The sequence below is a fragment of the Lepidochelys kempii genome, chromosome 10, assembly GCF_965140265.1.
Source record: "Lepidochelys kempii isolate rLepKem1 chromosome 10, rLepKem1.hap2, whole genome shotgun sequence".
In the NCBI taxonomy this organism is placed as follows: Eukaryota; Metazoa; Chordata; order Testudines; family Cheloniidae; genus Lepidochelys; species Lepidochelys kempii.
The window spans coordinates 55,521,988-55,548,319 of record NC_133265.1 but is presented as its reverse complement, the minus strand read 5'-3'; the positions used below and the strand labels follow the sequence as shown (position 1 = coordinate 55,548,319).

The 26,332-nt window shown below is 40.7% G+C and overlaps 2 protein-coding genes across 13 annotated transcripts in view; one reads left to right on the top strand and one right to left on the bottom strand.

Moving 5' to 3' along the window:
• ENTREP2 (endosomal transmembrane epsin interactor 2) overlaps window positions 1-18,471 on the top strand; it is a 376,956-nt gene extending 358,485 nt beyond the window's left edge. For 6 of the 7 annotated variants that reach the window (XM_073303686.1, XM_073303684.1, XM_073303682.1 and 3 more), the window contains 4 exons: window positions 2,622-2,697; window positions 5,525-6,121; window positions 13,076-13,404; window positions 15,962-18,471. In XM_073303686.1, coding sequence (XP_073159787.1) covers window positions 2,622-2,697; window positions 5,525-6,121; window positions 13,076-13,404; window positions 15,962-16,147 — 1,188 coding nt within the window. In that variant the 3' untranslated portion in view covers window positions 16,148-18,471. The remainder of the gene's footprint in view (window positions 1-2,621; window positions 2,698-5,524; window positions 6,122-13,075; window positions 13,405-15,961) is intronic. The other variant, XM_073303687.1, reaches the window with a different exon arrangement.
• Window positions 18,464-26,332, bottom strand: part of APBA2 (amyloid beta precursor protein binding family A member 2) — a 236,861-nt gene continuing 228,992 nt past the window's right edge. For all 6 annotated transcript variants that reach the window (XM_073303675.1, XM_073303676.1, XM_073303674.1 and 3 more), the window contains 2 exons: window positions 21,168-21,308; window positions 18,464-19,185 (listed from right to left, as the gene is read on the bottom strand). In XM_073303675.1, the coding sequence (XP_073159776.1) occupies window positions 19,114-19,185; window positions 21,168-21,308 (213 nt within the window). In that variant the 3' untranslated portion in view covers window positions 18,464-19,113. The remainder of the gene's footprint in view (window positions 19,186-21,167; window positions 21,309-26,332) is intronic.

Here is a 26,332-nt window from a genome sequence, read left to right as displayed (position 1 = left end):
CTTATTCACTCAGCCCCATTTCTCAGGAATGTGCTAAAGGAGCTCTTGGTCCATGTGGTGCTTCTAAGGCTGAGAAAGCAAGTGACTCACTTTGAAGTTGATCTTGTACACCAGAATAAACTCTAAAGGGTTGAGAAAGAATGATGTAATCTTCACCCTTACCCTGGAGAAAGAGTGTTACCTCCAAATTCTCCCTGCATAATCCACTCCCTGGAGGAGGCAGTAGTGTCTCGGTGTTAGCAACTGAGCTAACATTTCACCTTCTTGCCATTACTGAAAAATTCAAGTGTTCTCAGTATGTTCCATACAGACTAAATGCCACAATGTACAAGATTCGCCTGGCATTACTGGAGGTGAGCATTGGTAGGAAATATCTTACGTCTGATTCAGCAGGCAAGAAGTTAGTTAGCCTGATCTACACTGGAAAATTAAGTTGGCTTAACTACATCACTCAGGGGTGTGAAAAGTCTTCACCCCTGAGTGGTGTAGATAAGCAAACCTAACCTCTGATGTAGACAGTGCTAGATTACTGGAAGAATTCTTCCGTTGAGCTAGATACCACCTCTTGGCAAGGTGGATTAACTACGCTGATGAACCCTCCTGTCAGCAGAGATGGTGTCTACACTGAAGAGCTACAGTGGCACAGGTGTGCAGCTAACATTGCAAAGTTAAATGTGGCCGTACAGGAGCAGATGTGATGTGTTCTGCTAAAGATGACATAACATCTCATGCTATACTGACCTTGTCTTAGGATATAGTTTGGTACTCATGTTTTATTTATAATTACCATTTATTCTTTTCCAATAACAGGTTCCCAAAGAACTGCTAAAAATCTGATGGAGGGGTTAAAAACAAGGTTAGGGGCCTGGTCTAAAGCCCATTTGCTTCAGTAGTGTTTGAATCAAGTTCTTAAAGATTTTAAAAATTCTTCCCCTTTAGCATGCTCTCTTTGAGCACTGCTCCCTCTTAGTGATTTTGCGGAGAAATCTCCAACAGGAATTCACATGAATACGGAGTTATGAATGTTGTATCTAATTTTAATCAAGTTGATAGCTTTTTAATGCTAACTGTTTTCCCTTAATGAGTAATAAATCAGGCATTTATCTGTATTTTGTTTTGCAAACTCTCCTCGCTCATACACCCATCTCTGTTTTTTTCAGAAAAAACTATTTTATCATTCCTTATGAGACTTTGTGATTTACAGAAACCCATCAGCTGACTTTTATCATCTATATTTAAAGTGAAATTTGTAACTGCATTTCAATGAGAAAAATACATTAAGATTTTTTAAAATGATGGGGAAAAGGCTTTGAAGAACTTTTCAAAACCACAAACTGTGCTGCATCAGTGAATAATTGGGGGTGGGGGGTAAATCATCCTTGAATTTCCTTTTGGCAGAAGGAACCATTTGCTAATAATAATCCACCCTTGCAAATTGTTGGCAACTGTAATAAGTCCACTTCTATAAATAATAATAATGCCCTACTCTTATATAGCACCATCCATCTAGAAGAACCCTGTAGCATTTTAGAGATTACTACATTCAATACTTAAATGTAGGTACTTCTGCAAAGTAAACCCAAAAGCTGTTCTGCTCTAGTTTTTCAAGGACCGAAAGTAAAGAATATTATTAATGTTTATTATGGTAGAAACTAGGGACCAACCAAGAATGGGGCCCCATTGTGCTAGGTTCTGTACAAACTCGGAGTATCAGGCAGTGACTGCTTCAAAGAGCTCACAGTCTAAAAAGACAGATAGAGGTTGGGGAAAAGCAGCATGAACAATGTGAGGACAGCAGATAGCATGATAGTTCCATGATTAGTTAGGCGGGGATAAGGTACATGGAAAGAAAAGTGAAAGGAGTGCATACTGAAGGGAAGAAGGGTGAGGATGACAGGGCAGGGGAAAAGAGAATATGTGAAGAGGGTGTGACGGGAAGCTGAGGTGAAGAGACTGTGAGGGTGTTGTAGAAGAGGGTTGGAGCAAGCAGCCAATCAGCAGAGGGCAGAGAAAGTCCAGTCAAAACTACAGAAAGTTCTCTGTGTGCACGTTGGCTGTTTCTGAACCTGCTTCTACTAGCTGTAGTCTCTGCTGGTTCCCCCTGCACTTTTCCCCACTGCAGAAAGACTGTAGGTAATAGGAGCATTGTGGGGCATGGATCAGTTCACATTGCACTCCCCGTCAGTACTGGCCAGGGAAGCTAATGATCCAACCAGCGGATCAAATTCAGTGATGAATCCTGGTCATGTGCCATCTGAGGCATGTTGCACATATGCTAAGAAGATAGGAGCATTAATTTTAAGCACCACAGTCATTATGCTTTGTAATGTTAGCCTGAAGCCCTAAATGCCTCTGAACCCAAGATAATTTATTTTATAGATTCTGGAAAATCTAGCAATTGCTTTAGGCATATTCATTTACTCTGCATCTGCTGCTGATCCAAAAACATAGTAAATTGCTATGTCTATGAATACCTTTTGATTTGAATAGCAACTTGTAGGATAGCTTTTTCACATTACCAGTCATATCCTTTAGATCCATGACAGTATGTTTCAGCCCTGTATTTGTGGGTAATGCTATCTGTAGGCTAACACACTATTTATTATACGCTTTCTGTACAGATCACCGGTACAGCTCAGGAAGTGACTGAATCCAGTTTGGGTGAGAGAAACACAACGGCTGGCTTAAGTACACAAGGTGATTTTACTGTCTGTTTATTTTGGGAGCATGCAGTTGTCACTAAGGCCATGTCTATCCTATGGGTGCTACAGTGGCACAGCGACATTGCTGCAGCTATTCTGCTGTAGTGCCATAGACTGCAGCCTAGACATAGGGCTTAGAGCGAGAGAAGGAGTTTATCCATCCATGTGTGTAATCCATCTCCCTGAGCAGCGGTAGCTAGGTTGACGGAATTCTTCCCTCAGTCTAGCTGTGTCTACACTGTGGGTTAAGTTGGCTTAACTATGTCATTCAGGAGTGTGAGTTTTTCACACCCTTGAGCACGTAGCTATGTCAACCTAACTTTTAAGTGTAGACCAGGTGTTATAGTGGGCTGTTTCCTCTTGAAGAGGAGGGATTTGGTCCCGTCTTGGTCATAATAACTTTTGTCCCAGTCATTCACTACTTTCCTTCTTCACAAACTGATGTTGCTAGAATGGCTAAGTAGGCATAGAAAAAAGCCAGTTTTCTTCTCCAAAGGTGTCTCCAAAGCTCTGTGGAAAGCTTACTTTGGAAGCTTTCTTGAGGCTTTTAGTTGTCTTTAAAGCACCATGCATTCCTGTGGCACTCTATAAATAATATTAATAAGCAACTGTGGCTGCCTTTGGAGTGGTACACTCACATCACTCTTCCTTACTGCTGCTCTGCAGTATGTTAGCTGTGAATTCTCCAGAAGACCAGGAATGAACCTGAGCTCTTTTTTCTGAAGGCAGATCTCTTGAATAGGGATGCTGATCAGCAGCAGCACAGGGCCAGCTCATTCTTTTCACCACATTTGTCAGGACAGCCTTTCTGCAACAAGTCTGATTGACATTGAGAGGTATTCACCTCTAGGTCACTGTTTTAAATTCAGCTCAATGACCAGAATGTGTTACTACCTGATGGCTGTTCAGTGGTATGTATGAAATGCGGTGATGGTCTCAGTCCAATCCCCAGCAGATAGGTGTCCACATTATAGCCAACATGAACATCCGGTAGGTATTACCTCTTGGCGCCCTTGCTGACAATCTCAGAAGAGAAGTTAAAGTTTTAACAGGTCTGAGGACTGAACTATCCTCTAATATCTTCCAAAACAGTGTCAGAGTATGCTGACAAATCAGTGTTGGAAATCGGATACTTCCCATGATGTGTCTGTTTTGTGGATAACTAGAAGTCTTCGGTCTTCAAAGTCGTCAATCCCTCACTTTTCACGAGCACTAAATATTCTTTAAAAAAAAACATTTGACATCTTTGTGCAGTGAAGTGTGATGTTGACGATTCAAGGTGACCAGTTTTTATTATTAAGGAGGTGCTGTTTTCAAAGAGTTTTCTTATATACTCCTAGCAGATATTTAATTTGTTTTATCAAAACTGAATTTATTGGGTCACTATGGTGAGCAGAATGTCTCCCCTTTCTGCTTTGTATTGAAATAATATGTGATGCTGTAGTTGACTTAAGAATCAGTGATTCAGTCAAACATTTTGTAACTCTGTGCAAATGTATTTATTATGTAGACATTTTTAAAATGCATACTCTTTCTTTGACACATAATGGGGGGTGTAAAAGTATATATGCATCTTTTAAAAATGTAACTCTTCATTACATTTTTATTAAATGTTGGTATTACTAACATGATAGAATACATACAGTGAATATAAATCCAACATTTTCATGTATATTCTCATTTCTAAAGAGGTTCTGCCTCCAACCACAAGAATGTATTCCTTTACATACTGAGAAAGAGACAAGGTGAGTGAGGTAATATCTTTTATTGGACCAGCTTCTGTTGGTGAGAAAGACAAGCTTTTGAGCTACACAGGCTTTTCTTTAGGAACTCTGTGTCAGGTTGAAAGCTTTTCTCTCTCACCAAGATAAGTTGGTCCAATAAAAGATATTACCTTAGCCACCTTGTCTCTCTAATATCCTGGGACCAACATGGCCACAACAACACTGCAAACATTTTGCTTAAGTATATTATACATTAACATGCTATGTCTGTGTCTACGCTAGGTTCCCCCAACGCCCACCCTCACAAAAATACCCCAAAATAACGTTGTCACTGTTGTGAGTGCCACAGTAAAGCAGTCATTGTGCAGCTAGACCTTACCTTACCAACATTGCTATCAACAGCTATTACATGAAAAGGAACAGGAGTACTTGTGGCACCTTAGAGACTAACAAATTTATTTGAGCATAAGCTTTCATTGGCATCTGAGATTGCTGAGCTGAATGGAACAATTTATTTTAAGTGATGTATATTCTGTATATACTAGGGGATGACACCTGGTAACTCCTCATCAATTCTAGTCCACTATAGAAAAGTAATTGGTTGTATTCTGAAGTTAGGCAAAAAAGAACATATAGGCCAGGATGTAGGTATGGTTCTTTGTTCTCTTTGAAAACCATTTCTGACAAAAAGAGGAGAAAAATACAACTTTACGTAACACACAGACGTTTTCGTTTATAATATAAATGTGTGAGCATCTTGGAAGAAGAGATAAAAATCTCAGCTTCTAATACAAAAGGCTTCCACAGTGATGTATATCTGCAGAGAATGTTGAGCTTTTATCTACCACGGAGAGAGAAAGAAATCTCTGATACGCTGTACATTTTGTATGCTAGAGAGATGGTACAAGGGTGGACTCTTTTTCGAAAAGGTCCTTGAAGTGTATTTGAGACACATGTGATGCCTAGTTACAAGGTGTTAGACACAAAACTAGCATTGATAATACTGGTAGGTATAAAACTTTGATCAATGAATGAATACTAATAATGATGATATACACGACTGCAATATGCTAATACTCCAAATGCCTTGTTTTGCAGTGTCTGTTGACAGTACCTCTCTTATGGTCTCTGAGGTTGCTGACATCCCAGATCATAGCTACTCTTCAGAGGATCTTTATTCTCTGGAAGTTCAGGGGTCTCTTCATTCCACACACTTTTCTCCATACAGTACAACCCACAAAGGGGCCACAAACAGAAGCTGCACCAGTTTGGATCACAGCATTCGCTCTGGGTTTCACAGGACTAACTCCCAATGTTCCCCTGATGAGGATGGGAGTTCCCACAGCAGAGCTTCTATGGACAGATCTCAAGGCCAGGAATATGAGAACAATGTTCATGGCAGAGCCTCAGACTGCTCTTCAGAGAATTTCAGCCCATCAGAAAGAGAATCCCAGAGCTCTGTTAGAGAAAACAAAGCCACGCCACCCTTGAAACAAATGAAAATCTGTTGTGGGGTCTTTAACCAGCCTGCTGCTGTACACTCTCAGCCCTCTCCCTGTTCTGTGCCTGCAAGTACTTCATCACACTATGGCTGCCCCGAGAGAACTGCCCAGCAGCACTACATTAGAAAATACGGCATTCCAAACATAGTCCGGTCCACTAGTGACCCTGTATCATGTTCATCCAGCACAGAAGGTAAGTGTGGGCCACTAAGGCAATGTAGTATGGAACAAATCAAGCACAGGTGATTTATCTTGCAGCTAGTATTGTTGGAAGTTATATCAAGTTTTGCAGCGTGATTTACATATGTAGAATTTAGCTCCTTGTACATTTCCCATGTTTAAAAGTTATAGGCAGAACGAATGTGGGGAAAAGTGTACACGTGTGAAATTAATAATTGCTGTTCTTAACCTGATGATCACTTTAGATAAGCTATTACCAGCAGGACAGTGGGGTGGGAGGAGGTATTGTTTCATATTCTCTGTGTGTATATAAAGTCTGCTGCAGTTTCCACGGTATGCATCCGATGAAGTGAGCTGTAGCTCACGAAAGCTCATGCTCAAATAAATTGGTTAGTCTCTAAGGTGCCACAAGTCCTCCTTTTCTTTTTGTTCTTAATTGTATTGACCTTTCTGCACTGAGTCAAAAAACTACACCTTGGGCAACGTATAAAGAACAGGTGCTTCTCCTAGTATGCCACTGTCACACTGAACACCAAGACTAAAGAGTTGAGTGGAAGCTGGGGTACCACTCAGGAAAGGGGAGTGGCCAAGCAGATATACTTGTAGTGCAGCAGGCCTGGCTTCTGGTTTGCCTCCCTGAAGTGGCACTGTCTGATAGGATCAGCAAGCGATACACTCACAGCATTGTCTCTAGAGGCAGCAGCTGCAGTATGACTGTGTATGACAAGTATGACAAGACAGCGGGTCAGTTTCAGAAGGATGGTGATGAGAACAAGAAGGTGGTAGTGTCTGGCTCTCCTGCAGCAGTCTCTTCTGCTATAAAACCCCCTCAGCCACAGAGGGAGAGAAAGGGAGAGGTCTTGCTTAGCAGCTGCCAACTCTTCATGAAAAATCAGTTTATTACTGTGAAAGAGAAAGTATTTGTTACAGTAGAATAATTTGGCCAAATGATAGCAGAGATGATACAACAGTCTATAACTATTGAAAAGGGATCGACATCACAAAAGGAAGTAAATTGTTCAGGGATTTTCAAAGGAGTAAAGTGGAGAAATAGATTGAAAGTAAAAGGAAGAAAAGTTCCCCTACCAGTGATAGCAGTTGGCCTGTTGAATAGTTTTCCAAGGGAACTGGTGGAAGAGTCATTGCTTGGCTAATTTAAAGCAGAAGCAGACAAAACATGAAAAGAAAATAGTATGTAGAATAACCCAGCACCAGCAGGATGATGGGCTAGACGATCTACTAGGATTTTTGGATCTTTAATTTCTGTGATTCTGTGAATTTCAGAGACGTTAACACGTAGTTCTGTGAGCTCCCTGGGACAGTGAGTTAATGCACTGGCATTTTAAATCTGGAAACCTGGCTTCAAATTGCAACCCAATAAAAGTGTGTCCTTAATCTAAAAATAGTATATGTTGGATTTCTTATGTGTGAATGTTATTATAATGCTGCATATCTGGTAAGAAGAAGCTGTGTGGGTTAAAACTAGGGATATGGGAACTCATTTTGTTTAATTTACCACCCACTTCATGCATTGAAAAGTTGGACTCAAACATTAGGTTGTTTGTTTTGCTTAAGAGAGACTGTAAATAAAGTGGCAGAGAACGATCTAAAGACAACACCAGTATGCCCCTGTGTGTATGTAACATATAGGAAGCTTACTTGTGCTGATCTAGCTTGTGGGAGATTCTTTGTTCTTTAAAATTAAATCCCTTTGAAGAAATGGATGAGTTTAAGTGAAGGGAAAGAGAACTTTGCAAATTCAAACCATTTTGTAATCTTCAGCAACAGTTTGACAGATTCATAAAATCTCCAGCTCCATGAAGTTCCTCAACCCTAGTCATAACATCTGCCTGCTTTCCTCCCTGCTCGGGTGAAGAGTTTGTTGAACATTATTTGGAAATTACATAAATATTACAAGAAGCATATTTCCAAAGACATGTAGCAGCTATTTGTATCAGCCCCTTCAGCTTAATCTTTCCTAAGGTCCTTTCTCTTGTGACACACAGCTGGAGTTGCTTATCTTTGGCTTTCTCTGCCTAAGCATTTGATCTGGATACTTCAGGGGTGGGCTATGAAGCTGTAGAGTGTAACATGGAATGTTTAGATGCTGCAAATTGCAATCTGGTAATTGCTTTAGGCTGTACATTGTTCATTCAGTGGAAAAACTTCTATGCAGCAGTGAAGGCCTGAGGCACAGTGGAATTGGGGTAGTTTCAGCGGAGGAGAGGCAGAAGATCTGCAGCCCATTCAAGGGGGTCCACATTCTTTGGCACACCACCATGCTGGGGTGTGGGAACAAAGTGAGAGTGGCCAGGTAAGGAGTGGGGATGTTCCTTGCAGAATGGGGGAACAGCATTCAGCATAGTTGCTGCAGTATCTGGCACAGAACTCTACTGATGTTCCATGCCTGGGAAGGAGGATTCTGTTTCCCTTCTACCCATGCAACTCCTTTGTGCCAAGTCCACCTAGGTGGGCGTGTTGCAGTGAGGTGGATTCAGCCCAGTATGAAGGGCCCCAATGGCTCTGTATTTGTGTTAGAATTTGTTGGCAGAAGTAGGAAGAAAGCTTTTTGATGTTAAAGCACACACAGGTCCCTGCTTTCCATAGAGGAGAAAAGCAAGGTAAGGGAAAGGAAACATCAGCATCCTGATCACGAGCCAGGCCAAACAAATGTTCTCCAGAGGAATACAAACCTACAGAAAATTGACACACCCACTCTCCTTTGTGCTTGTTTCTACTTCCTCGCAGGGAGGGAGTTGTGCCTGAGGGCTTGCACTGGGGGGAGGTGTGACCTTGCAGAAATGGAACTGGGGATCAACAGAGTTGAGGACAAGAGGTGGGATGCTGGGAACCAGCTGGGCTCCACCCAAAACGCAGAGGAAAAGCTAGTCGTTGCCAGTAATTTACAGTTTAGCTTTCTGTCCTTTGATTATCATTTGTGTTACAGTAGCATCTAGAGGCCCCAAATGAGACTAATCCTGCTAGTGCTGTACAAATATATAGTGAAAAGAGAGTCCCTACCCCAAAAAGATTAGTCTAAAAAGACAAAAGAGAAAGTGTGGGGGAGAAATTCTTTGCTATCCCCATTGTATAGATGGGGAATTTACGCACAGAAAATAAAGTGCTTACATTGGTAGATTTGTGTGGGGGCGATCTTTCATGGGGGAAGACCAGGTATGTGTCTCATGATGGAGAAGTTGCAGGAAAATGTTAATTGAGAACTCAGTTTCCGCTCCCAGGCGCCACCAATTATCTTCTCTCAGGTGCCTGCCATATTTCCACTATATAAGTACTGATTTTCAGGCATTTATAAATGTAATGCTACATATTGATGTGGAGGGTCTCTGCCAGATTGGATCATGCATGCTACAGCCATTGCACAACTAGCTTCCAGCATAAAATATTTGAGCATAATTATTGCACTTGCGCATTACCTACAGTAACACAACAGCCATTACGCTTAACGTATTAATAATCCAGGAGTTAAAGTGTTTGTTTCCAAGCAGGTTTAAGACTTTATGGAGTTTTGTGTCAATAATCCTCAGATTAATGTGCCCCCAAGTAAGACTTGACATGATAGACCCATTCTGGTCTCTTTGGTTAATAGTCCATCCACTTACCTCTTGATATTGGGAGTCAGATTTCTTGTTTGTTTGTTTAAAGCAGGATATCTGCTGTTTCAGATACAAGAACATCAAAAATACCTTTGATGTAATAGACGGTCAGTAATCCCTGCACATTGTGACTGTGGTAAATTCACATACAATCTCAGTAAGAAATGGGTTCTCAATTTTAAAATTATTTATAAATGAATTGTTTATATTTTTTTCATTAAGCTATTACCATAACAAAGGAGGACTAAAACAATTAGTGATACTAGTATAAACTGCATCTATGCTGGGAGGGTTTACCAATATAGCTGTGCACTCTAGTCCAGAGTAAACCCATCCATTGTTGGCATTCTCTATAGTGACTAGTGTGGCAGATAACAATGTCTAGTATTTCATTTTGCTCCATGCCCAGTGTCATGAGTGTGGTAAAGGCTGCCAAGACAAACTCCACTTAAACCCATTGAAATGTTACCTCTTAACTGGAGAGCCATACACCATCATGTATTGCAGTACCTAGGTACATCAAGGCAAGTTAAGGACAGAAGCAGCCAGCCTTCTTAATTTCATTATGACTTTGAGTTTGTGAGACTCAGTGTTCTTTTAATATTGTTTTTCCCTGGTTTAATTATACACTTTGCCAGGAAGGATTAGACCTGTTTTTCATTATATGTTTTGCCCTGAAGATACAGAAGAAAAACACTCTGTAATGTACCTAGAAGTTCAAAATAGTTTTCACTGTTGGAAAGAGTAATAAACAGGCTTACCAAAAATAGGTGGATGTAATCCTTTCTGACTGTCAGAAGCCTGCGGACAAAAAGACTGTGGTGGTAATTACTATGTGGCATCATCACATGATCATTGTGCTGGCCTCACAGGTACCCTTTCAGCAGAGAGCAAAATACCTCTGGAGCTGTTTGCAGATGCTTTCATAGCCCCTCTGCAGTTCATTGATGCTTTGGCAACTGAATGATAGGATGGAGCTCAGGAAAAGTTGGCACAATATTATCCAGAATGCGTATATTAACTAAAATTAGTGGTGCATGACACTTGCTCTGCAACAGAATGAATCTGTAATGGGGGATGGTATTATTAAACAGAACTCCTGCTCCTTTAGACATAGAGGCAAGAGGAATTCATCCTGCTTGTTTCTAGTACATCCTAGATACCTCTATGATTAATTGGGTCTCTTCAGGAATTACAATAGGGCCTGCTCGCAAAAGGAGCTGAGTCCGCACTGTGCATCATTGATGTCAACTGGTTGTCAAGATTAGGCTTATAATATTAAATATGAGCACCTTTGATAAAGATACAACAAAGAGGAAAATGCATCGTAACCCTGGAAACATTTCTTAACAAGTGATCATTTGCCTGAGCTCCTACATGTAGCCAACATTAGGAAATAGGAGAGGAGTTGATTTCCTAAAATTGGATTATAGGGTTTTTTTTCCCTATCAATAATTATACCAAGCTACAGACTGAAAAATAAAATCAAGTAATTGGGAATCTTTTCCCCCAAACTCTGTTAATAATAATAGTAATAATAAATTATGCTCCGTATCGGATAATGCCATTTTCCATGCACATGATGCCTAGATCCAGATGTTATCTCTCTTTTCTTTTATTCTAGTGCTTCATTACAGTTTCCCAGTTAAAAGAGATGGTTCCCAAACCATCCCATTTGAGTCACGGGGCTTAGGCACATACACATTTCTCCTGGCTTGGTGCAGAGGGGCAGGGGTGGGTGGAGAGTGAGTCCACCCTATGATCACCCTGCAGCAGTGGCTCCTGTCCTGCACCTGGGGTTGCACCACCACTTAAGTTTGACCCTGCTGCCCCTCCATCACCTATCCACCAAGCCAGTTAGGGTTGCAATGCCAGGGCACAGGATACATATATTTAATGGTGGTTCGCAAAAAAAGACTCAGTGCAGTTGGTAGGTTGCCTTAGTAAAACGTATTGGAACCACTGAGGTAGGTGTGGGGGCAAAGATTTGTGACAAATTATAATGCAGCACATCCACATATTTTGGGAAGCAGCCTTCAGGAGAAAATCAGGGGAGACCTGGATCTCTTATTTCATCATGGACTTTTGCTCTATTTTTCACAATGTTTTGATGCATTATTCACTTTGGAATAAAATGACTGAAGCCACCGGACCATCTTAAACTTTTCTTAGTCTGACTAGTTCTCCTGGGAACTTTAGTCTACAGCTGTGTTTATAGCATAGGGGCAGTGGCTTGTATATAATGAATGTTTGTCTCAGCCCAGCCTGTAGTGGAAAAATTTCCCCTAACTCAAATAGTATCACTGGCATTCATGATAGCAGATTAGCAGAAGGGTCAATGAACATGACTATTTTTACCTATCCACTCTTCCATGTGGTCCCTCCTGGTCCTGGGGAGGAATGTTGCCCTGCCACTCTCAGTGCTGTAAATGGAGAACTTTTCCAGGAATGCCAGTGTGAAGTGTTTCACCAGCTTTCAATTCCCTTATTAGAAGTCTTTAAAATCGATATTTTTAAATGACAGGTTTCAGAGTAACAGCCGTGTTAGTCTGTATTCGCAAAAAGAAAAGGAGTACTTGTGGCACCTTAAAGACTAACCAATTTATTTGAGCATAAGCTTTTGCGAGCTACAGCTCACTTCATCGGATGCATTCAGTGGAAAATACAGTGGGGAGATATATATACACAGAGAACATGAAACAATGAGTGTTACCATACACACTGTAAGGAGTGTGATCACTTAAGGTGAGCTATTACCAGGAGGAGAGCTGGGGAGGAGGGAGATAATAGTTATAATCAAGGTGGGCCATTTCCAGCAGTTGACAAGAACATCTGAGGAACGGTGCGGGAGGGGGAATAAACAAGGGGAAATAGTTTTACTTTGTGTAATGACCCATCCACTCCCAGTCTCTATTCAAGCCTAAGTTAATTGTATCCAGTTTGTAAATTAATTCCAATTCAGCAGTCTCTTGGTGGAGTCTGTTTTTTAAGTTTTTTTGTTGAAGAATTGCAACTTTTAGGTCTGTAATCGAGTGACCAAAGAGATTGAAGTGTTCTCCAATGGTTTTTGAATGTTATCCCCACTGTATTTTCCACTGAGTGCATCCGATGAAGTGAGCTGTAGCTCACGAAAGCTTATGCTCAAATAAATTTGTTAGTCTCTAAGGTGCCACACGTACTCCTTTTTTTTTTAATGTTTCCTTTGTTTTATACTGGTGTTGCACTGTGAACCTACTAGGAGTTATAGGCTGTAGGCTGAATGTTATAATACTCCCCTGTGAGGATGTTTGATTTGACACCTTTCTTATTCTAGACTTTTTTAAAAAAATTCATTTTCCCCCCTTTATTTTTAGTTCCCGTTTCTAGTTCTCATGTAGCTGCCTCTGCTTGCCAGGACTCTGTAAGCCGTTTCCCATCAACTGGAAAACAAAGAGACACAAGGAAACTTGACCTACAGTTAAAGCCAAAGGCCTTCAACACAATCTCCAAAGAGCGACCGCACTCTTTAGTAGACCTTAAGGCCTATAAAGACACAAAAATTTTGGTGGCTAAATTTTTGGAACATTCGAACTGTAATCTCCCTCCAGAAGTGCGTCACGTTGTGAACAGCATAAGATCTGTAATCAAATCTGATGAAAGACACATGGAAGAAGCCATCTTCAGTGCCAACATTATAGACCAGGTAGGATCACTATGGTATTTATAATAAGCAGGAACCTGGTGCTAACATGCTTGTGTCCTGGGTTGGCTTTTGAGTATTAATTTTGTCAAGCAATGACATATTTTGAACTGAACATGACATGATTTTAAAGATGGTCTTTAAACTCCACAGAGCAGGAATTTATACTGATGCTGTCCTTGAAGATTTATAGGGAACTCTCACCTTATTTTTAAGCTTACTCTCTTCTCCCCAACTGTAAGGTGGGGTGGAAAATGTATTTGAGGATATAGGATACAGAGGTTTGGAAACTGACTTGTAGCTTTTGCTTCTTGAACTAGTGAAGCTCAGATGCATTTTGGAGCAGATACATTTGGGTAGATAGACAAGTGGTATTGGCATCTGTTCTGAAGGAGGACAGTGCTCACTCATGCTTCTGGCTAGAAGATGAATGCTGGGTTTGGTTATTTTTTAGGAAGTTGGCAAATTCCAATTCTCTGAATTAAGGAACAGAGGATCCCCCACACCTTTGACTGAGGAGAAAGTTGGGTTCAAGTGCTTGGAAGAGACCATGAAAACACAAAGCACTGAACAATGCATGAAGCTTAAGATGTTTTGTACTCTAAAGCATGATTCAAAATAAACCCTTTTTGGCCATCTAATTTGCTAATGCCTGTTGGCCAAATTTTGAAGTCCTTGATTTCAGTGGGAGTTTTACTTGAATACGACTGCAGGATTGATCTCTTATTCATTTTGTAATGAAAATATCAGCTGTAGAAATGGAGTTCCCTTCTCCCAGTGGTTCGGGAGGCTGTCTGAGAAACACACTTGCCCAAGTTACCTGTAAGCTGTGCAGGCGCTGAAGGAACCTGCTGCGGCTGGGGGAGAGGCGCCGCCCCCCCAACCTAGCCCAGCGCCCAATCAGTCATGGCTGGGGGAGGGGCGGCCTGTGCCCAGGATCTACTGCAGTCGGGGTTGGGGAGCCTATCCCACAACCCCAGCGCTGCCGCGCCTCTCCCCCCAGCCCATTCCGCACATGTGTGGGGGAAATTAGAGGGAACACTGATGCTAGCCCACTACCATAAGATTCTGGGTGGAAAATTGAGGATATATAAATGGGAGCAACCCCATAACCTGGAAATCATTGTCTGTATTGCATTTGCCTGCTTGTCCACTCTTTTCCTTAGCAGTATGAAAACTTCCTCTGTCTTTAAATAGCATTGTCAGAGAAACCTAAGTGCTGTACAAAGTGTCCACTATTGACCAAGGCCTGATCCTAAGATAATTTGCATGAGCCTTTTGCTAGCTGGCAAGTAGAACAAAGTGAAATACTAACCTTACGATATCTAGTTACAGCAGTGGAAAAGCAGTAATATCCTGAGATACTTAAGAATTCCACAGTGACTGTATGTCGTTAACATTTTTATTGCTTTGCAGTCATTAAGCTCCCAACGGTTAGAAATCTGAAAACAGTATATTAGGGCTATAATGGAAAGCCATAACGTCTCAAAAAGAAAAAGACCATAGACTGAGTGTTTTAGACAGATAGTAAAAATGGAAACCACTAGTGCAATTTTTATCAGGTGTAGGCTTTTAAGAGCCAAGAAGACACATGGCTGCCTCAGACAAAGGGAGTAATCCTAGCAAAGTTATTTTTCCAGTCAGCAAACATTAACAGTCACTCAAAGTCCAAGCAGCTCCATCAATCTGCTCTTGAAGCTCAGAGCCTTTTGAATAACCATTATGTAATTCAGAGTTAGAGGTGTAAATGGAAGTGACAAGCTACTTCACAAAAGAGTTGCTCTTTAAGTGATGGTAAGAAAGAACACAAATTTTAGTTAATGGACAAGAAAAATCAATCTCTCTTCCCCTCCCCAAAACACTCATGACCATCTCCCCTCAAAGCAAATGGATGGAGTTTCATCCTCCCAAACTTACACCTGAGGACTAAAAGGTAAAGCTGTGTTCTAAGAAAACATCTTCCTCTCTATCTAATTCCCCTCCTTCATGCCTCAGCAGGGGTCACAATTCCATCACTTACTCTCTGATCAGCAGAGGCCAACCACAGCAGTACTCTATCTCCCCTTTATCTCTGAAAAGCGGTCTGAAGCAGCATAAAGATCAAGAGCCTGAGGTCACTCCAGCTTAACTCAGGTTTCCTGTCTAGCTGCACCCAGGTCAGACCATTTGGAAGGCCCCCAGTTACCAGTTTGTTCCCATGTGAGAAGAGGGAACATATTTTCTTTAATTTAAACCAAGATTTTTTTTTTGAAAGATAGTGGGTTCTGCTTTCTTTGTCCTGGCAGCAGTTACATGATGCTGCTGCTTCATGGGTTGTCAGTGAGGAATGAAGCTGAGATTTCCAGCAGCAAAAGCACAGCCCCTCCCACTTGAAATAAAGGCCATTGGCCATATTAGGATTTTACCTTCTGTGGCCTACCCAGTATTAAGTAAAATTCAATAAAACAGAGTGAGCAGAAAACTGTTACTGTAACAGAAGTGACTGAATCTTTGCAGTGAAACAAACAGTTCTTATCCTGTCTCCTTTCTTCATCCTCCCTCCATGTTCCCCCTTTATCAGGTAATTACAAGTTCCCAGCAGAATGTGAATACCTCTAGAAAACGACTTCAAGAAGATCTTCACCTTCAGAGCTGTGGTGCTCTAAGTTCTCCAGTTGCCTTCTTACGCAGGTCCCACATAACTCGCAGTTTAGAGCGGGACAGGCCACACAGTTTGATTGGAGTTTGCCGGGAGACCATCCTTTGATAACAGCTTACAGGTATGCAGAAAAGCTGATTCCAGCAACGAGAAGAGTCCAGCACACAGAGAAATGCAAATAATGGATGGCTTAGAAAGGAAAAAAAGTGTCTTCCTTTTGGAATTCCACTTTCTATTTAACAGTAGAAGAACACCACTCTTTTTCTGAATGTAAATTTTTGAGCCCTGCAGTTTGCAAAATGTAAAGGGTTATTATTAAACTGGTAACAAATGTTTTCCCAAACAGACACGCATTGATTTGAAAGTATTGATAGAGATGCTGCTGCCCTGCAGCATTTGTTGAAAACCATCACCAAGAGACCTTTTGTACAACTTACGAGTTGCATTTATTTAATGTACTCAACGGGTTTTAACTATCATCAGTGTTTTAATAAAAAGTATTTCTGGACTTTCTTCTGCACAAACTGATTTGGTTAGAAATATAAAGAGTCGCTCTTATTATAGGAGCATACCTGCTTTCGCTGGTCCCTTTCTTTCCATATCTAAGTGTACATAGATTTCATGATGGTAAGCTCATTGTTATCTTCTGCTAGAGCTGTTTTGTTTCTCAAATGCCCCTGGCCCTTTTAATTCTAGTAAAGGCTGCACAGTGATTTATTTTTTGTTTTCTTCTGAATGCTCATGACTTTGATTGTTTGGGAGATGCCGTTATAAATTGAGGTCTAAATTCGCTGCAAATTATGTCCAGCAGGTGCACTATGGATGAAGCCATTGCACTGTTAGAATTGCCTAAAAGCTGACTTCCATAACCTTTCGTGGAGAACCACTGAGCTGAATCCAGACAGAGCTACCTGGGGGCAGGGATGGGAGAGGGGGGCTGCTGAGCCAAGTTTGAGTGAGTGGCATTGCATCATGGGAAGTGACTCCCCCATCCTGGCCAGGCTCAGACCCTATCATTGCCACCCTGTCATCATCATCTGGTGGGTCTGAAGCCACCCAGAGCTAGGAGTAGGGTTGTGGATACCATTCCCACCAGTAGAGGGGCCAGAGCTCCCCTTTCCCTGTGAGGAGGGCAGCCACCCCACTGGCCTGGACCCTTGCTGACCCCCATTCCCTCCCATCTTAAACTCTTTAGACTTCATGGTAATTTTGGAAGGGAGGGGGGCTCAGTTTCAGATTTTGCCCTGGGCCCTGAAAAACCTCTTTAAAACCCTTAATCTAGATATATCGTTGTCATCCCATTGGGCCCTCATCTTGCTCTGATTTGGTTTAGTCCATTTGTTAGCATGAAACATTTTATTACTACAATTTTCTTCTAGTAGTTGTTCTACATTAAAAATTGGTGTAAAAATCTCAGCTAATGCCAAATGGTGCCTGCCAAGTCTTTGAGAACAAAGCAATGCAAGCTACAACTCAGCAAAGGGCATGAACAGTGTTCTCATAAGGAATCCAATCTAATGTGCAAAATTATAAACATATCTCTGGGGTTTAATTGCTTGGCTGTTTTCATCTGTGTCACTCTGAACTTGGCAGACAATCTGTGGAAAGGTCACAAGGGTGTGTAACTGGAGATGGGTAGCTTTAGTTCAGAATGTGTGTTTGTCAATCATCAATACTGCTGTATTTTAAGTTGATGCTGCATCAACTACATTCATATGAAGCTACAGTGACATCCAGTGGCAAAAAGGTAGGGTAATTGCAAGCATCCATTCACTATACATTCTGCAGAAATACCACCTACTATTGTTCTGACTTCAAGGCAGCAGATGGATTCCAACTACCTGATTCTTTGCAACTGCACTTAGATGAAGAATTAAATTTCCAGTAAGATTTTTGAATTCTGTAAACTTACTAACAGAATAAACAAGATAAGCAAGTTGTCTTTATTACTCCAGATTTATTAGTGAGACTAGGGTTAATTCTTTCCTAAGGTCAGTTGCATGCAACATCTATGTTACTCCTTGAAATACAGTAATTCTAAAGCTTCAGTTACTGCAGGGTAAAGCTTCTAAAGTCACAGTGTATTTTCTTCAAGGCCTTGTCATCCTGTCTCTCCCTCCCCCCGACCCTAAAATCAAGACAAAGTTACATTAATGAACAATTTCTCATAATGAATACAACTTTACTACTACTTCTTTTATCTATACACAGTCTAATAGTGCGGATGGTGCTAGTTCCTCCTCACTCGCCGGAAACAAACATTCAGAACAACGCCTCAGAAATAAGAATGTTTTTATAGAAGACTAAGGACGGCTCTCCCATTTTGAGCAAATGTAAATAAAAGGGTAATAAAAATAGTACACAAACCATGGAACACATTTAAGTATCAGAAAAGTAGTTCTGTTAAACCATGAAAATTAAAAATAAATGTAAATAAATATTTTAATTTTGTGGCATTTATTCTTTATTTAGCATCAGAAACACTTTCCTGTTCTTTTGTTATACACTTACATTCACACCTTGCCATACTTACCATTATGACAAATGTAACTACACCAAATACTACCACGGTTTTACTTTACATTAGAATCTAATAGCACACATTCCTAATCACTGAAATTTTAAAATGCCATCTGCCCTGGATCAGCTTTCAAATTACGCAGTACGCTGTGGAGGGACCATTACATGGGACTTGGATTTTTTTTTTTTTCTTGAGGCTGCTGTTCAGTTGCTTATCTTTGCAGTAAATGTTCTGCCGACTCATTATCAAACATGACAGACAGATGTACACCATGCCACATGAAGATTACAAATAAATATGGTTAAAGAGTTTAGAAGATGTTGCAAAATACTATGTCTTACAAAGGTTTTGTGTCAGTGATTACTGTCCGTGATAAAGATGGTTATCACTTTTTGGCAAGGGAGAGACGCTTGGCCATTCAGTTTGTGGAATCTTCAGGTCCTGTTTCAAAGCCTTTCATTCACACAAAATACAAAATTCTTGCTGCTTCTGTGTAGACTTCAACTTTGATGGAATCATTTAGTTCTTTTGTTGAGAGAGACAGCCTCATGTGCTAGATGTACAGGGGTGTCTCTTGGCCAGTCAGAAGCCTGAACATTGCAGCGGGCATAGTCTTCATATGAATCTGTCAATTGATTTACATAAAATATAGTAACAGAATTATCAGTTGAGAATCACTAGGGGCCTGATGCATATATCACTAACTGCATTCATTGACTTCAGGGGAGGTATTCCTGGTTTCTATCTAGAGCTGGGGGTGGGGGGAGGGTCTGTTTTTAAATGACATGATATCAAAATAGCAAAAGCAATTGAAAACCAGCTGCCATTACAGATTTCATCCAACCACCACTGCCCAAGCTAAGGAAATTAGCCAGGAAGAAAATCTCATGTACATGAAAATTCACCCTTCCTACTCAAATATTGACTGGCACTGGATTTTCCTCTGTCTACCCATCCCTTTACACAAACAGTATCTCTAACGTGGAAAGTGAACCTTTGAACATGCAGTTTAAACTTCACCACCCACTATGTTCTAGTGCATTCAAATGTAGGTAAAGCAAGTTCCCTCACCCCCATTCCCACTAAATCAGCAATTTACAAGAAGTATCATTTTCAATCCTGTTAGCAAGGGTGATTGGGCTCTGATAGGAGTAAAGGTGTCAAATAATCAAAGGAAGCACCTGGCAATTACACTGGTAAATACTCAGTAGGAAGAGTGGGAGGTAAGCAGAGATTTCATTAAACATTGTTAAAAGACATGGCATTGCATGAACAAATTATAACAAACTTTTTTGCAGGTATAAGAAACAACAACCCTATCAACTGTAGCAAAATAAGCACAGATGGACCTGCCACTTTGGATTTTACACCAGGAGGCGTATTGCTGCAATACAAGCTGCAAGGAACCAAGCGTGATTTTAGACAGCAGTGAACATTTAAAATAATGATAATCTGCACTTGTCAGACTATTTTAAAAAAATCAGATACTGCACAGTCAGGCCATAGCCTTTTATAAATGTACAATTACTTAGGACAGCTTAAACTCTAGCTGCAGTAGTCCAAAAATCATAAATTACCTGGGCTATGTTTTTAACTTCTATAGCCTTCCATTTAACGATTTTTATATACACAGATTTTTTTCGCATTAAAACTACACAATGAAAAATAAGAAAATAAATAATAAAGGCCCACTACTCTGAGTTAGTGATAATCATTTCACCACTAGAAGTAGGAGCTATGCCAATTCATAAGGGGTGAACTTCTGCCACATACAGCCCTCACCATCCAGTGCTTAAACACTCCTTTAGGGGGTGGGCCTTGGTGGGGAGTAGAGGGAGTTCTCTGTACTAGCTCACCCTAACCAGAGCGTGGAAGGAGCACTGGCTACTGGCTCTGTAGTAATGTGGATGCAGCTATGGCAGTCCACAGGGCTGTGTGGTGTATGAATTCCATCTCACCATCCTTGTGGTGTTCCCTGCACAAATCCAGTTAACTACGGCTTTGTGAAGGGAGAGTTGGGCTAACTTGCTGGTCAGTATTTCCATGGCATAAGCATAGTGATGCTACCTGAAATTCAAAAGGGACTAGAAGGCATGTCACCAACACACATCTCATTTATCAGTCACTAGTTTTGCTAAACATGGTGAGGAACAGAGACATGTTTTCCTCTCCTACCCCATTCCCTAATCAGAGTCAGAGAATCTCAGCTAAAATGAAAGGATTAAAATATTAGTCAGTCTTAATCTCTCGCCTCTCTGGCAATCAATTCATTTTATGACTGGAAAATCTAAAACAGAGATTTTTTCATAGCTCTTGGCTATAAAATGCTTGACTGATATTTCTTCACCTACCTGAATGGTTGATGACTGACAGCAGCTTCAAATGTCAGAACCAGTCAGGAAAATCTTTCTTGAAAACTAATGGTAAAATCCAGATAATGTAGCCACAAGTGCTTTACTTTTATGGTTTCATTGTGGGGAAGAGGGGTGTTAATACAGTGTTAGCACCAGATTGTTTTCAACAGCAGGAGCCAAGTATGTAGAGAGAGATTCTCACTCACGTGTTTCAATACTTTGATAAAATATTTTAAATTCAGACAATTCTTACCTCTCCCACTGAGTTAGACAAGGCTTGTACTATCTTCTCGTGAGCAGTGGCCACAACACTTTGCCCGTTGATCTCAATAATGCGATGTCCTACTCGGACCCCTCCCCGTTCAGCTATTCCACCTCGCATCAAGCTGCAAATCTGGCAGGCAAAGTCAGAGTTGAATTAAGTTAACAGTTGTGAAGCTGTAGCAGGTCACTCGCAACCAGGTAGGCGGACAGGTTCGCTCTGCACTAAAGAGAGCCGGGTGGCTGTGGTGGATCTGGCTAGCCTTCTAAGGACGTGCCACTATAGCCACACTATTTTCAACATGTTAGCTCATGTCCATCTACCTGGGCTTAAAATAGCTGCACTATCACCATGGAAATGAAGTTTCAGGCCTGTGCAATAAATAAATACATAAATACATAAATAAATAAAAAAGGCAGGGGAGGAATGGAACCTTATGAACAATAGTTCAATAGCTGGTATCTCAAAGCAGACCAAACAGGGAGGGGGGAAAAACAAAATAATATGTTCCTTTCGTCCACACATATGTACACTCCAAATTAAACCTTAACCCAGATTTTTGTTTATACCACAAATTAATCCTTCCAAAAGTACATGGTATTTAAATGTGTCTATAGAAGCAACTAAGTAATGAATGAGAAACTGCTAACTGCTACAACATCCAAGCTGTATGATAAGCTGAAATGACATTTTGTTGAGTGTGTTTCCTGTGAGAGCCCCAACTATTGCTGAGGTGCCAGTTGTAGCATATAATTAATTCAAGTGTTGCCGTGGGAATTTCTTTAAAACTACCACATGGATATAAAAATAATCCTTGCACCGCATCAGCTCCATCTCCAGTAGGAAGACTCCCTCAATCAACAGTATGTGACTTTATCACAAATCAGACTGCATTATATTTAAAATGTGTTTTTCTCCATGTAGTCCAAGATCATAGAGAGTGATTCAACTTAAATAGAAGGCTCCAGGGAGGCCACCTGGCATCTTTCACAACAGAACAGGTACAGCCAGGGCATAGTCCAGAAAACATACTTTAGGACTGTGCTTTCTACCTTAGTGGTTCTCACCCAGGGGGTACGCAGAGGTCTTCCAGGAGGTACAGCAACTCATCTAGATATTTCCCTAGTTTTACAACAGGCTACCTGAAAAGCACTAGTGAAGTCAGAAAAAACTAAAATTTTATACAGACAATGACTTGTTTGATTTATTTTAGAATTATATGGTAAAAATGAGAAAAGTAAGCAATTTTTCAGTACTAGTGTGCTGGGACACTTTTGTATTTTTATGTCTGATTTTGTAAGCAAGTACTTTTTAAGTGAGGTGAAACTTGGGGGTACACAAGACAAATCAGACTCCTGAAAGGGGTACAGTAGTCTGGAAAGGTTGAGAACCCATGTCCTAGATCACCACTAATGGCAAGAGGATAGCTTGGCATCCTGACAGATTCCATCATTGGACTCCCAAAGGTTGGCAAGTACAGCAGGAATTTTTTGGGTGATGTATATACCTTGCCATAAGAATTGACTTGGGACTATGTTCTCATTTACACAGGCCTCTGATGGAAAAAGAAATGCTGACTATTTTATGGAGTTGGTCAAAGCTTTTCAAGTTTCAAAATTTGAAAAAAGGTAGATTTAAAAAAATACCAAAAAATCTCTCTTCTCAAACTTTACTATTTTTAGATTGAGCTACAACATGGCTGTATTCAGTTATCTTTCTTCCTGCTTCAGAACAAAGAGAGGCAACTTTTAAAAAATCTGTCCTAAGTAACCTGCAAGAAACCTTCATTGGAAATTACTTTGTTAGAAGTACAAGAGCTAGTGACCAAGTGTTATTTCTGTCCACTGCATCTCTTATTTTGGTGACCATTTGATATACTTTTTGATTGCAGTTGTCTACAGCCTTGCAGAAGGTTGTAGTGGTTTTTTTTTTTAATAATGGTGCCATTACTACCTGCAGGACCTTGGCACAGTGCTCTCCTCTTAAAGGGACACTTTGTTCACATTAGATCCAAAATTTAGGATTAGGTAAAAAGCTTTTATAGCAATAGCAACAGAAAAATTACAGTGACTGTTTTTCCCCAACTGGAAACTAACATTACCCCACATTTACAAGACTTTTTACTCAATTCTCCTCTGAATTTTACTCTTTTATTCTGTTACCTTCAACAGAGTTACTGTGAATTTATACCAGTATGAGAACAGGATAAAAAGCTATGGTTAGCATGCAAGAACCATCATGTGAATTAGAAGAACCCAAAAGATAAATGAATTAGAAACTTTCTGTAAACAAAGATGAAACTGACCAATCTATGTCCTGTTCCAAAAAAATCAGAGAAATGCAAAAAAGTAATCAGCTAATAGATATTACAATTTAAATGCTGTTTCAAAAATCAATGTGTTATTAGCAATGTATGTGAAGAAGTTTTTGCTTTTAATATGTATTTAACCTGCCAGTATCCCTTTAAGTCTAAAATGAAATCTTTAACTGAAAAACACAGAACAGGTTTAAAAGGTCACAAAAAAGAAATAAACAGAGCACAAGGGTATAATAATTTAAATGCTGCAGTCCTTAATCAGACAACATTTCCATTGCCACAAAAAGATAGAAAGTCACTCAGTGCTGAATGCAGTGAATCTGCTAAAAAGCACCCATAGCAACCATTTGAATGGAGGAGATTTTTGCCAGTATGAGATTCTAGAGGCCCATTGTTTTAGTGGTGAAATGGTGATTGTGGCAGAGTGGGCTGTTCAGGTCTGGGTCCAACTGTGACTCTATTTGTATTGTATCTTCCATTTTGGATTAGCACATCCATTTTGTGTTATGTGCTAAAATCCTGTCTGACCTTGCCCAAAGCAAGGTTACTATGATATATTGCAGTCAGCTACTATGACCAGGAAAGGTGCTCGATGCCTTGGTGAAAGACAATCTCTAAGAGGCCATCAAGGCAATACACTAGGGCCATTTGAGTCAGATTCTCTCTCAACTGCCAGACCATCCCCATGGAACAATGGACTCTACACAGGAGCCTGGAGTGGGACAGGATACAAGCATGCCTATGGAGCAACTGGCAAAAAGGGACAGAGACTGAATTTAAGGAGGGGTGCTTCTCTGAGGGGGGACCATCCATTGCCACAATGAAGACCAAGTTGGAGAGGGAGAAGGCAGGAGGGACTCTGCTTAGCCTGAAATGTTTGCAAGACCTGATTCACAGAAGGGGTAAGATTAAAGGTGGTGGGAGGCTGCGTTTTGGGACTTCTATTATTGTACAAAGGTCTGTAAATCTGTAGTGTTTTGGTTTTTTTTAAACAATGATGTGACTGCGGTTAAGAAATTACTTTGCTAAGGCTGTGTCCCTTGCTTTCCTGTCATGGGTTTAAACTGGTGAAATTCTGGAGAAGCATGTATAAACAACGGACGTGTTCAGGAGGTTTGAGGCAGTAGTTCCAGGAGCTGAGTGAGACAGACTGGAGTTCCATGTCTCAATTTAGGAATGGCTCACACAAGAGATCTGAGCTAGGGCGTGTACCTAGGAGACACAGAGCTATGATTAGTGAGTAGACTCATTCTGACGCACTTGACTTAGAAGCCTGTGGGACCCAGCCTTTGGGTCCAGTTACAACAAGAAGAGGACTGAACCAGGCTATAAAATGGATCATTAATTCAGAGTAGAGATCCCTTATGAAGTATTTTGTGATTGTAAACATACGTAACAAAATCCCTTTCACAGTTTGTTCCGGACTGGGAGTGGGAAGGGGGTATGATACAATAGGGATTAGTAAAAGAGATTGGAAATTGTATGATAGGTGCAGTCCTTCAACAGATTTACATTCAGAGGAACTTTGTTTAACTTTGCTTTTTTTTCCAGCTGTTTGTCTTTGTTAACAATCTTGTGAAAAATGCAATACAAAACATGAGAGAGAGAAAAACGGCACATCTGTCAGCTGTCAGAAAATATTTGTTCTGAAATATACTTAAAAGAACAGCTTCCTACTTCATCTCTCTCCCATTTTTATTTTTAGTTTAGATTAGAATGGTCACTCATCAAGACGCCCCTGCAGCAAAGGAATTTAAAAGCAACCCTGTACGGACGTTACACCAGCACTGAAGTTTCAAGTTTCATTAAAGTCAAGAAGAAAAGGCATTTTAACATCCCCTATGTGTCTGTTTCAAAAGGAGCAGCTGGCAGTCTGGCAGGGAGGAAAAGGTCACTGGGGAGGTCAGACAAGATCGTCACAGGTTTGTAGTTTACCTTGGACTCAGCTTAGTTCTCAATATAGTTTCCTGAAAAGGACTCAGCATAGGGGAAACTACAGTCATCTGTTTCGTGGAATAGACTTTTGTGGAGTGCCTAGATTGACACTGAAGGAGGCACTGGAGGCACTCAGCACAGGATTAGGAACCCTAGTCTAGACTAGGCCTATCCTCCGAAGTCCAGGTGCTCCAATTATCTCTGCTGCATCCTGCAAAGCTTAGACCTCCAGTACTCTCATTTGTGCAACCCATTAATGTTTGCCTGATTTGCTCTAAAATGAATAAAAATCTGATTATATAACACACACTAACAGGTCATTTGTCCTTTATAGCACATCGTATTTTTCCAGGAAGAATTTTGATTTGCACATATTACTTCAGGGGGAAAAAAATCTTAAAAGATGTTGGGGATGGGAAAGGGAAATTGGTTTTTAAATGGCTTTAGCTACACCTTCTAAGAGTCATGAACATGAAACTAACTGACATCAGCCCACTTTTCAGGGAGATGGAGAGAACTGCACGTATGCCACTAGCGTGCTCTTATTCACGCACACACAATAACTCAGCTAAATTACAATTAATAGAACATGGAAGGGATTATGTCATGCACATGCCCCCCAAAAGAGAATACTGACAGTTTTCCAGAATGGGCTATGGTCTAAATATAGAATTCCCCTATTTAAAAACAAATCTGCTTTGAGCACAAAATCAATCAATCTTGTTCTTGGCTTTTGTGCATATGGACCTGCCCCAACCCTAATTGCCTGTGCACCTCCAGGAAGGACACCTCTCTACCCCAATCATTGCCTTTTACCTGTAAAATAAGTATCCCTTGTGTTTTGTGTCCTGTTCCGTGTGAGTCACATCAGCCCCCTACCAAACCTTCACTCCCACATGCTCCA